Here is a 13542-nt window from a genome sequence, read left to right on the forward strand (position 1 = left end):
ATTCAGTACCTCTCATGATTCACTATTTCACTGCAGAATGATTGTTTATTTGATAGTGCTTGGCTTTCATTTTTGGATTTTTTTTAGATGCCCTGAGAGCCTTCGACCAGAGACTGTGAGGCCCTGCCTGCTTCCCTGTAGGAGAGATTGTATTGTTACTCCATTCAGTGACTGGACATTGTGTCCTTCTTCATGTCAAGAAGGTAATTTTATCCATTGTGTGCTAGTAGACAGATTTTAAGAAAAAAAACCACTCACTTTTGGCAGAATGCTTGTACACATCTCTTTCTGACAGAGGCCCTGTAATAGCTGCTACAGCAGCTGCTGGGAGGATGATGTTTTTGCTGTAAAGAATTGGTTTTTATATACATTTCCTATATATGTCTGTTTGGATTTTCTTTTTCTCTTTTGCCTGCTTTTGTGTTACAAACTCCTGTTGCATCTTCCATTGATAAAAGAGGTAATTAGTCATTGAGATACATATCTGTTAGTGTAACACCTTAACAGATACTTGTACAATTGTAGTAGTTGAATTATCATGTTTCAAAATGTTCAGATTTGGTCTTTGGAAGGACATATGCTACTTGTTCATCAGAAAAAAACGAGACCGTACATACCAGACATAGGTAGATAGATGCATGGATATACATGTATACATAATTTTGGCTGCTATCTTCTATTCCAAAGAAAGTTAATAAAACTCAGTAGACTTTTAAGTTGATGTTAATGGTCTGATTTAAACATACATTTTGGTATAATTTCAATACACTTTGAAAAGCTCTTAAAAACAGTGCAGATCTCCCCTGATTTTTTTATTACATTGAAGTCATATGTGATGACTGGCTTAATATTGCCCACATTTTCATACCTTATCTCTTTTTCTTTTTTGAGCTTAACAGGAGGTCTTTTTCTAACGTGTAACTATTACAGTCAGACTCATTGTTACACCCTATGTTCCACAGGGTGCTTATCCCTGTGTGGAATGTGGTGATTACTCACAGCTACCATATTATCAGAATAGAAGATATTGTTAGATCAAATATACACACTTTGAATGTCACAGTTAATTATGCTTTATAAAAGGCACAAGCATAAAGGCATTTTTTCAGTAATTTCTACTAGAGCTTAGTGCATTCTGTCAAATAAAAAAAGAGTTAGGAAGATTAAATTCCTAACCTTTGAAAAAGAACTGTGAATTAAGACCCTTGAATTTGAATCTGTGATGTAGTTAGTCACTATTAACTACTGTGATATTTTACAGCAGTATTTATTAATCATTCTTTCTGAATTATGTTTGTTAGGGCAGATCATCTCAGACAAAAATTCCATCCTTTTGCATTCTCATTTCTGCGGGTTTTAAGAAATTACTTGATTACTTAATGAATAATTACCAGACAAGTATGTAGGCTTGGTGAACCAATACAGGCATTTTGTCTATTCAGTGAGTCAAACTCTTTGTATACTACACGAACAGTTTTTATTCCATGGGATTTACCCATTTATGTCAGCGGCTTTACTGGGTTGCACATCTGTCTTGCCCCTTGTGCCAACTCCTGGCTTTACCTGGAGTGGCTTGACTTGGGAGTGGAAGGTTTCCTCTGCATTGAGAAGTGTCCAGGTGGTAGAGAGCCACCATCAGGATTCTTCTACCACTTGCTCCTAATTACAGTTCCTTGGCCATGGTCCAGCATGTTTCTGTGTTCAGACAAGCTGCAGCTGCTGTAATAACCTAACCAAAACTGATACCAGCCCTGTCAGCCAAATATGTGTGATACAACTTTCTGGAATTTAAAAAAAAAAAAAAATTCCCCCCCAGAAAAGCCAAGTTTTTTACCCAACCATATTTGTGTAGTAGTAATTGCTCTGGAACTAATAAAGATTTATTGCTTTTTTCTTAATTTTCTGAACTGATATCTCAAGATGACTGAAATAAAAATTCTGGCAGAGACTATTTACCATTTATCATTAGTGATGACTGCCTATAATAATTAAAAACTGTAAACTGTAAATAAATTCCAGAGTAGAATTATTGTTTCTGATTTTACATGAAAATGATTAGGGTAAACCTACACTTTGAAACTGTAAATTGTATCAGCAAACTGAGCTGGTTGAATTTTTGTTCACTTGAACTATGTATTCATTTCAGCTGTAAATACATTTGTTCACTACTGCTGCCCTTGCTTTCTGCTTAATTCTGCTTCCTGGACTTAAGGTGAGAATTAAGTGTTTTATCTGCTAGACTTAATTTGCTGTGTATGGACAAAACAGCATGTCACTAGTGATGGATTCAAATATTTGATATGTTAAATCTTGGTTTTTTTTCTCAAATTATGATCATCACTACATAGTACCAGGAGAAATGAGCTCTAATACTCTTTGCAGGGAGTGTCATAGTAAAGAAGCAGTCCCGTCACCGAGTCATCATCCAGCTCCCTGCCAATGGTGGTCGAGAGTGCCCAGAGTCTTTGTTTGAGGAAAAGGAATGTGAAGCTTCTCCTGTCTGCCATAGCTACAGGTAGTGTTCATCAACCAGAAATGGACCAGACATGATTTTTCAAATTGTATTACCTCTAAAACCTCCTGAATTCCACTCCTTAACAGAAGGTGTTTTCCAGTAAGTACTATGTAGAAAAATAGGGTACGTAGCTAAATCAAGGTTTCAGAACAGATATATGCACTCAGTTGGGCCTGTAGTGACTGGTTCATATCATTCCAATTCCTTTGCAGGAACATTGCAACAGCTAAGAATTACTTTGCAGGATAAATCTTTCCTAGCAACTGTTTTGACATTCTATACAATTAAATAGTCTTCTTAATTATCCAAACACTTAATATCCAAATGCCACCTCATCGATTTAGGAGAGCTGAGTACTGCTGTCATACTGTGCCATGCTCTATGTCTTCCATCTTTCTATCCCTGTTATCCCTGAGAGTCCACAGTTAATTATATCCCCTCATTTATACAATTCTCCACATTGACCTTTCTTTACTAGGAGACACTCAGGACTGTTCCAGCAGGTGGGGAACCCCACTGTAACTCCTGAACATTTTCAGGCAGATTTGTAGCACTCATCTGAGTGGCATGAAAGGTCTAGATGTACAAGATCTGGATGTTGATACAGACAAGCTTTAGAAAATTCTGATGCAGTTCTTCAAATTTACTCGACCAAATTAAAAAAAGAAAAAAAAGAAGTTTTTCTTTAATGAATAATAAGTAGCAAACATATTTATTGGAAAACAGTGTTCTGTTTTGCCACCTGCTAATCCTCATGAAGCTACTCTCTGTTGTAGAGATACAAAAAGAATTTAAGCTTCTTTTAACAAATCCAAATTGAGATTAAAGAAATGTGTTGCTTTCATCATCTGGTAAGAATTATCATTGCAAATTCGTTAGGAGATCACACTGTAGCAGAAAGATATGAAAGAATTTAAAAGAGCATTGGGAAGTGACCAAAAACAGTACTCTAAACACCAGGGAAATATAGCTTGATTTTTTTTTCTAGATAATACCAGAGTCAGAGTTTTATCTTTTGAAATGCTGAGTGTTCCTCATCTCTTTAGTATCTTTAGTAGCAAGTGACCTAGTGCATGAAAATGTGCTGAGCAGAAGAAAGAATAGTTGCTAGCAAGAGGTAGATGAGGTCGTTTATGTTTAATAACACTAACTCATACTAAACACATTTTCTGTGTATTTCCTTTAGCATCTTTCTGACCTATACGCATGCTGTGACAGATGAACTCAAGCTCAGCTTGGCGCATGCCTTAGTGCAGATACTGGCCAGCAGAAGCAGGTTGCAATGAAATGTGAGGTGCAAAACCATTGAGATAATTGCAAACATGAGAGCAGCTGATGATTTGAACTATGGACTAAGAATGGGATTTTTTTCCCCATTCTGAATAATTCAGACAACTGTTGATTGTTTGAGATGTGACAAAAACCAGACTTGCCTGGATTTGTTATATTTAAGGTAGTCTGCAGCACTTTTTGCTTTTTGTAAAAGTTTCATAACAGCTTATGTTAATGATGGAATAATTTAAGCAGCACAATGTTGCATTTGTTGCGAAGTGTTTTGCAAGTTCTTTCTGACTCTCTTGGTTTGATACGGTCTGGACCCATATTCACATTATGTTGGATCTCTTGTTTGGCTCCACATTTGTAAGGTGTTGCCATTCAGCTACCCAAGACCCTAGGTGCTCTGGAATAGCCTGAATCACCCTCACACTCATTTAAACCTGTTGTCTCAATACTTTACTATAGCTGGGATTCCTTTTGGCATCTGATTTCTCCTTTTAGGATAGTATTTGGAGAATGAAGCTTAGCAAAGGAATTTACAGTGAAAACATTACACATGTATCATTTGAAATTTCAGAAAGCAAAACAAAAATCCTAAGACTTTTCTCATCCAACCTCATCTTTGTCTGTAACTCCAAGACTTGTTTGTCCTTCAGGCTAGATAGAATTGCTCCATTTGTTGTCACGTTGGAAGGCATACTTAAGGGAGGTGGGGAAGAGAAGATATGGGGAAGCAGAAAGATGGAAAAGAGAAGGAAATGCACTAACACCTATAGGTGACAGCATTCACTGCCAAAAGACACTCGCAATACCACATGAACCAGAAATCAAACGCAGTCATACCTCTGAAATGTATTTGGGAAACTTCAACACATCTTTGCTTCACTGTGATAGATGGAAGAAAAATAAGGAAAGGAGTGTGAGAAGAAGGGGAGTTTTTTGAAGTTGTTTTTATGAGATGTTAATGTCACTTTTCTAAATCCACTTTTCAGATTTCAGTATGCTACTTATTGACTGATAAATACTCAGAGCATGCTCTGATAGAAACCCATGGCAGAGTTCTTCTGTTAAATTTCTTTCTCAGATCTTGTAGAAGTGTGTTAATGTATAATCCTCATATTGTGGTTTTCATTCACTGTGTATTTGTTAGGTAGCATTGATGTACCCTTGTACTTTGAACTCCTTGAAAATACATATGGTTTGCTTTCTCTTCCCTCCTCTGCCTCCTTCTTTCCTTGTGGTGTTAATGACCTAATCCAAAAGGAGCTAAAAAATTAACATGAAAGAAGAGAGAAGTTTACAGTATCATTATAGTTTGTTGTGATTTGTCTGTGACCAGTAAGTAATAATAAGCAACAGATTATGGTGGTTTCTGTTACTATCTAGCACTTGTGTTGCCTCAGTTTTAGTGGCTACAAATTTATATGGATTGTTTGAAGTTGATTACTTCCCCCTTTGTTTCAGGTGGAAGACCCATAAGTGGCGCAGGTGCCAGCTAGTACCATGGTATGTGCGCCAAGACAGTCCAGGAGCACATGAGACTTGTGGACCTGGACTACAAGCAAGAGGTTAGATTCTTTGTTTCTGTTATCTGCACTGAGAGTGGAAAATGCCTAAGATTTTAGTCATTATAACTTGACATTAATTTTATCTATCTTTATGTGCATCAGCAAAGGAAAATACTGAAAGCTAGTAGAGTAGGGTAAAATATAGCTGGTGTTTGCAAAATGTTATTATCACAAAACAGTAGTGTTTTTTGCTTGTTTTTGTAAAGTATAGATACCACATTAGTCACTAATTTTGTGATGTTTGTTCAGTTTATTTCACCATTCTTACATGAAACAAGTTTGCAGAGGTGCTTGTGAGAATTATATTTTCAAAAGGAAGAAAAAAATAAAGGGATAGATGACTTTACCTGCTCTTTTCTGCGAGAAAGATGGTGTAAATTCACCTGTGAAAGTGTGACATTTTTTATGTGTTGAGAACATGATGTCTCAACATGTTTGGATAATTTCCTAGGACGGAGATACTACAAACTGGGCTCTTGCTCCAGTGCTTACTCAGTCTAGCACTGTGGTTTTTTTCCTAATATCTAAGATTAAATTACCCTTTCTGCAATTTGTATCTATGGTCCCTTATTCTTTCACTGTGTATCTCGGAGAACAGTCTCAGAGGCTCTCTCTTCTGTATACCCTCAAATTAGGTAGTTGTAGAGAGCAATGGGAGCATGACAGATGCAGGACTTTGCATTTACACTGTTCAGAGCCAGCCCTTTTCTCCAGGCTTCCAAGGTCGTTTGAATGCCAGCCCTACCCTCCAGGTAGGTCCTGACTGCTCCTCTTGAACTGAGACTTGCTGAGGATGCTTTCTGTACAGGTGGTTAAAGTTACTTAACAGAAATGGCCCTGGAATTAACCACAGAGATGCAGTGCTCTTAACCAGCTGCTGGCTGGACTTCAAAACCACAGACCTTTCTAGACCAATGATCCCAACATTTTTTCACTGTTTTGATTTAATAGGAAATAACTTCTGCATCCATATCTAGCTTTACTGTCACCTGTCTTTATAGAGACTTTTGTGGTTTAAACAGAATTGTGTATGTTTGACTCTGCTAAGTAAAATCAGAAGATGAATTCACTATAAAAATAACTTCAATTCCTGCTTACTGTGTTACAGTAATTGAAATACTTTGAACTACTAGTCAATCCTGAATTCCTGGAAGCTTTTTTTCAACTTTTGCCTTTTATGAGTGCAAAGTCATATTTGTTGAAACAGTATTGGCTCAGCAAATTGTGGAATTCCTGAGCAAGGACACCGCTAACTGTAGATGTGAAATGTTCGGATCATTAACTTCCTTGCAGTAGTAGAGAAGGTTATGGTGTACTTTAAAAAGTCATAGAGGAATTCTTAAGCTAGGAACTCCTACCACTTGCTCAGAAAGTGTTATGGGAGATCAATTTAGGGCTTACCACAAAGTGAAATGGAAGGTATTGCCTGCTAATACGAAAGACTTCTGACTGTGATAATTCTTTCTAAGTCATATCACTCATGCAATCTATTTGTAGCAGCTCTAAAGGATACATCCAGATTATATACTGAGAAAATAAGATTTATGTCTTTGACGGTGGGAGTTCAAATAATACAAAACGTATTCTTGCGAGGTGGTACCTAAATCTCTTGACTTTGCCTCAAAGTCAGTTAATAGACAGCTAACTGTAGTGCATGCAAATTGTGTGTCGTGAGGATTTCCTTTTTTTTTTTTTAAACTTAATTCCAATCATATGCAGTACATTTCGGAATTACTGGGCATAATTTTCGAATCTGGTAAAACAGCCTGGCAGATTTTCCCTCTGGTACCACAGAGAGTTTGATCTTGTGAGGGATGATGTATTCAAGCAGTAGTCTTGTTCCTACATGCACATATAATCAAAGTAGCTCTCTAGTGGAATGTGGTCAAGTGATAAGAGGAGCAATCATTAATTAAGAACCCTAGGAGCAGCTAAGCCTGAAGAAAGTGGGTGGTTTCGGTAGAGTTCTGTAAATGTTTCTGAGATCAGTTTTTAGAAAGGGAAAATTTTTGTTTGCTCTTGTTTTTTATTAAGTCTATCCAATATATAATTATGTTGTAGAATTCACAGAGGAAGTTATTTAAGTTTGGTAACCAAAGATTACTATGTCTCAATTCAAGTATCTAAATGCAGATCTAAATATTGTCTACCTTATTGTAGTGGTGAAAGTTACTGGCATTAAAGACAGAGCCTATTTTTGCCCGATGTTTTTTCCCATTGACGTAAATAATGTAAATTAACATAAAATGTAAATTTTGAACACAAGTGTGTTATGTATCATATCTCAGTGTTTTAATATCTGTCAATGTGTTGAATATGTTTTACTTTTGTGCTCAATAATGTAAATCAATATTCTGTAGGAGCTAAATAAACTAGTACAGTTTTTCTTTAGATTGAGAAAAGTAAAATATTTTCTAATTTCTTGAACACCTTTACAATTAATAAGACTTTCAGGTTGAAGTTGAATTCTTGTACAAAATTCTGCAATTCTAGGGATCATTGGTTTAAGTTTTGTTTATTTTGCATCTCTGAAAATTAGATTTTGAACATCGGTAGTGTATTTTATTTATTTTATAAGCTGCCTTCTACAAAGGGCATTAACATTTTTCCTTTCTTCTCTTATATTTCAAATTCTTCATGAAAGAAGCCATGTGTAAATTTTCAGTGATGCATGCTATTTTTTTGGTCCCCTGCACAAGAGTTGATTTCATGCAAGGTGCTCACTGAAGGGAGTCTGACCTGAAAGCAAGTGTCTTCCTGACTGAGCTCTGCCCTGGATAGTATTAGAAAGATTTTACTAGTTCCTGAAGGAAGACACTGGAAGAGATTTTTTCTCCTCTCCCTCCTAATTCTTGTCTCTGTCCTGCATACTGATCTTCTTGTAAATAAAGCATAATAATATGTTATTAAAAATTCTGTCTTAGAAATTATTTACTTGAAGATTATTTTGTGATATAGGTACAAAAAATAAAATATAAAATCCATTTGATATAACATTCTGATAGTGCTTTTATAACTTTATTCTGGAATATACATATATGGATTGTCTTTTCATTTTGTGTCTCTACGCAGCAGAGCAAGTAATTATGTTCTTGTATGTGGGAAAATGCCTCAGTTCCTCTTTTTCAGTGCAAAGCAACGTTGCCAATGAATTTAGTTTGTCCTATTTCTGATCTGATTGCCCAAGCAATAACACTGTAACATGTAACTTACCAGTCAATGTGTTAAGTGAGAAATAACAGAAATATACACCTGGGAAAAGGCACATCTGACTAAACATTCATTAGTAGTTTATTTTGAACAAAATAATCTGTTACTATTCATAGTTAAAGTTAGAAAGATATTTAAATCTCAAGGAAAACCTCAAAGTTAGAAGTCATTAAAAATGACTGGTTAGGTGTCTGATCTTAAAAGTCTGTGGGTAGCTAGAGGATATGCATGCCTTACTTTATATCACAGCTTTGCTATTTATGTTTTCATTCTTCAGCTTTTTTATCACACTGGTCTTCCATGGCAGAAGAAATACTTGAGCAAATCATAAAGTTTAAAATTGTGATTCATTATTAAGACAGCTCTGTTTTTATCTGTCTTGTATAATGAAGGTTTTGTTACAAATCATGTCAGTTTAAATGATCATGTCAAAGAATTAAAACTTGGATCAATGCAGGGGAAGGAGTAAAGATTTGGTGTCTTTTGTTTTAAGAAAAGAATTTTTTTTTTTTCTTTTTTTTTTTTTAATTTAAAGCTTTTGTTAATTATTCCTGCAAATGATGGGCAGGTATTCATGTCTAAACCTAAGCAGAGTAACATAGCATTTAGTATCTGAGCAGCAAATTAATTGTTTTAGCTGTGAACCTTATTTGAACAAGGCAGATATTGATAACAATTGTGTTAAATTTCTATAATGAAAAATTGCAGTTATATCACTGGTAAAATGCCAGTGGATAAACAGGGCAGGAATGCATAATAGAATTGCAGTAATTTAAGACTTCTGTCAGTTGATCAAAATCTTGAAGAGAGGATATTCTGAGTGTGTCAGCAAGAGATTTGAAACTTTCACGCTACCCAACAAGAATGAGAAATGTAGAGAAAAGCCATATTTTACTGCAACAGCATTTATATTGTTCTTATTTTCGTAAGTTGTTTCTCAATTAACAACAGTAAATTGACAGATGTATCTATGAGTCACATCAAACACAGGAGAGAGGGGCACAAAAGGCTGGCAAATAGAAAATAGAAAAAAAACCCACCCCCCGAAACAAGAGAGTAAATGCTTGGTAAAGCCAGTCTACTAGTACTTGATGGGGATGTGGGCTATAAAACTCATTGTGAGAGGAATCTGCTTCAGCTAGGGTGTGCTAAGAGATTTTACTTTGTATTTTGAAGGCTGACATTTATTAGCTCATAGCTTAGTTTAAAGAAGTGGTCTGCTTGGTGAAGTAGGTTAATGTATGAAGTTTGAAGCTGTGAACTACTGTGGCTGGTATGTGTTATGTTGCACTCATATTTTTAAAAAATCTGTGTCAGTAAACCTCAGCTCCAGTGACTTCTGCAGGAACTTAGAAACAGTATAGGAAAGCCTAGGAATCTTACTAAAAAGGCTTGTTTTGACAGTAGCTTGTGCAGATTTAAATTAGGGTTTGTGACATGTTCCTATGCGACCTGATCTAGGTGAACCTGCTTCTGCAGAGGGGTTGGACTGGAAGATCTCTAAAGGTCCCTTCCAACCCTACCATTCTGTGATTCTGTGACTATGATCCCAACACTAGTGAAGAGGACATGTAGTAGAGGAGAAGCTCGAGTGCCCAAACTGCAGTAGCCTAATCCCATCATGATATATATGGATGGATGCACATGGTAAGGGCTTTCTCAGTGACTGAAAGGAGATTTGCAAAAGGATGCACAGCCTGCAGTCCTTGCCATAAGTCTTCCTCAGAGGTTTGTAGGAGGAATGGGATGAAAATTGTGAAATCTGTCAGCATGTTCTGTAATAGGAAGAGGAAGGTTGTTTGTAAAATTTAAATAGAAGCTTAAGTAACCCAGCTGTCAGAGAAAATACTTGAATACTTGTACTTAATGTTGGTGGGAAATGATCATTATTAAAGAGCTGATGCTGAGTTGTCACTGTTCTTCATACACAGGATGTTTGTACAGTTGTTTGAAAGAAAGTTAAAGCGAGAGAATCAGAGGAAACTTCCCAGAATGGCTGTGAGCACACGAGAAGGCCTTGCAGGCTTGTTTGGGTCGCAGGGAGGCTTGGAGGCAGAACTGCTGGTGAAAAAACCTTTTATCTCACTGTGACTAAGCAGGGATAGCAGCCTCTCTCTGTGGGCATCACTTATGAGGGCAGGGGAATTTACTCTTGTGGTGGTTTCATGCCTTTGTTGAAAGCACAAGGAGACAAATCATGAAGAGAGTGCTGCTCCTTCACAGAGCTATAAACTATTATTTTAATGTTGGCAAGACTGCACTGATGTAGTACCCTGTTCCGTCTTGTATTTTAGTCACTGCAAAGGACAACTTGAGGTTTATAACTGAAGTAAGAACTTGGACAACATTGCTCATGTGTACATAGTGTATTGTAAAACAAAGGTCATAGGGCATGTTCATTTATAAACTACTTGATATTTTTTTGTGTGGGAGTCACAGAATCTCACATCTCAGTGAAATCACGATGAATTATACTAATGATTTTAACAGACAAGATTTTTTATATAAACCCACACATAAAAAGAATTGTTAAAATACTGTCTTAGTGTTTTGTTATCCCAGTAACAAATATATTATCCTGTAGTCCCCTGTGGCTTGGTAGAAACAATGCTATCAGATGAAGTTTTAGTTACATCTAAGGCCCTTGTTTAGAAAATTTAGACAGCCATGTATTTCATACCTTTCTTTTAGGAGACAATAATTGTTAAATACCATTTAAATTTTGTAAATGAATTATTTCTGTGTTAAATTTGATTTTTCTGTTGAGTGTGCTCTTGTTTTATGTTTTCATGTAACAATTTCTTGGGCTTAATTCGGTAATAGAAAAAACACACTCTTTCCACTTAGGACTAACGTCTGTAATAAGTATAATGTGGTTGTATAGGCAAAATAATTAGTCTGGCACTGCGTGGCTTTATGTTGAAGATGCTTCTCAGTATAGTGAGTGAATCATCAGTCTCAGCAATTTTTACAGAAAATAGTGAAAGAATGATGGGTTTCAAAAGAGGCAGGGGATGAGTTTGCCCAAATTAGGTTGAGAGTAGAAAAAGGTAAGTCCAATAACAGTGAGAGCATTTCAGATGTCAAGTAAGACATTTACCTTACCAAAAATGAATGTATTAATGGAATGTATGCAGTTGTCAAAGTCCCTGACTTAAGTAATGTAAAAATACCCACTCTTAACAGTCACAAGGATTATAAACATTTCAAATTTATACTTGAATCTGTAGAATAACAATAGGAAAATGGAATATGGAGTGAATTATGCAAGACTTGTCAACTAGAAGTAATATGAATAGGTATGGACAGACACTGTGAATTAAGATTCAAGAACTGATTTAGTATGCCAAGCTGTCCTCTAATTTGTGTTGTTGTTAAGGTAAAATATGTAGATCTCAAGAATGAAGTTTTCCTGCTTTGATTGCTACAGTACACCTGACAGTTAATCTGGAAGAAAACCCGAAGTGTTAATCCTCAAGAGAGCTTCCCATCTGAGCCTGCTTGATGTAAATTAGATGCACTAATATATATGCCTGAAAAAAAATTTATGACAGAGTAGCTATCTGCCCATGCAGTAGTATTTAATATCCAAGAAAGTTAAGGAAATATATCTTGACTTATGAAAAACACGACTATGTTTATGGGGTATCAAAGGACTGGATGGAGAGACAGTACCTAAAATGATTGTTAAACTTTTGAAGATTCTTGAAAGTTTTTGGGTTAATGAATGGAACCATCTTTTAGCCCTTGGCTAGGTATAGTTTTCATTGCTAAAAATGGTAGCCTTTGTCTCCCTGAGAATGCAGTGAAGATAATGCAATTAGTTTTTCTGTTATGTGCACATGCCAAGGACAAATTCAAGACAGAGGATTTAGATTTTACCTCTGTGAATTTGCACATGGTAATACTAGTCTGAACTGTGTTTTTACTTTGGGGAAACTGATATGTGTTATTAGTAGAATCCCAAACCATAGCCTTCTTCCATGTACTATCTTCCATGTATTGGAAGATAGTGGTTTGGTATTTTTCCAAAATATTTGTGTAGTTTTAGAAATCCTGTAGTAGGTACAGGTAGCAAGTCATGATAATAATGGCTAGATGGAGTTTCAACTTTTATGTGTTTGATTTTGTTCATTGAATCACTGTGTCTGAAGAAAACAGGGTTTCCTCTTGGAAACTAGACCAACAATAATAGGATTTGACAGAATAATTGTATTAGACAATGTACAGCTGGTCAGTCCCCCAATAAGCACAACTTAATGCAGTGCTGAGCCTATTACAAATTATGCTGGCAGCCCTGCTCCAAAGGGCAGTCAAGGATCAGGGAAGTTGTTTGCTTAGCATCTCTGGAAAAAACAAACCTCCTTCCCTTTCAATGTTTTACTATAAACATGTGGCAAAAGCAATTCACTTGGAACCTTTGTATATGTTTTAGTAGACACACAGACTTGAAATGGATTATGTGGGTCATTAAGTTCAGCTTCCAACAGTCATCCTGAGGTAGAAATTTAGTTTAGAACTGTTAGACAAAAAAGCTTTTATCAAAATTCATAGGTCACTAAACCTTCACAATTACCTCATCTTTCCTTTCTCCTCCAGGAGGAAGTAGTCCCACATATCCAATTTTCTGGTTTTGAAACTTTGCATTCAAACCCTATTTTTCTCCGACAGTTGAACCTGATTACACCATAATAGTTTGGTTAGTAAATTTTTCTTCCAATTCACTTACCAATGAAAAAACTATTGTCAGTACAATTGAAGTGCTGTGTTTAAATTATGGACTTGAGTGTAATATAAAACATGATGGTCCTTCATATGTATACAGAATGATATATTGCAAGGTTACTGCAACAATTAGTGTCCCAAATTAGTTTCACAGTCATTATGAGATACTACATCTACTGCATGCTGTCAGGTGCCGAGAAGCATAAATATAGTTTTATTGTGTAAACAAAAAGCTAGGAGTTTCCA

The 13542-nt window shown here is 36.0% G+C and overlaps 1 protein-coding gene across 1 annotated transcript in view; it reads left to right on the forward strand.

Annotated features, from left to right (window-relative positions):
• THSD7A (thrombospondin type 1 domain containing 7A) overlaps nt 1-13542 on the forward strand; it is a 280474-nt gene that overhangs the window by 226263 nt on the left and 40669 nt on the right. Inside the window, exons 10-12 of the mRNA XM_061996511.1 lie at nt 88-203; nt 2383-2515; nt 5258-5361. Coding sequence (XP_061852495.1) covers nt 88-203; nt 2383-2515; nt 5258-5361 — 353 coding nt within the window. The remainder of the gene's footprint in view (nt 1-87; nt 204-2382; nt 2516-5257; nt 5362-13542) is intronic.

Source organism: Colius striatus, chromosome 5 (assembly GCF_028858725.1).
Source record: "Colius striatus isolate bColStr4 chromosome 5, bColStr4.1.hap1, whole genome shotgun sequence".
Classification (NCBI taxonomy): Eukaryota; Metazoa; Chordata; class Aves; order Coliiformes; family Coliidae; genus Colius; species Colius striatus.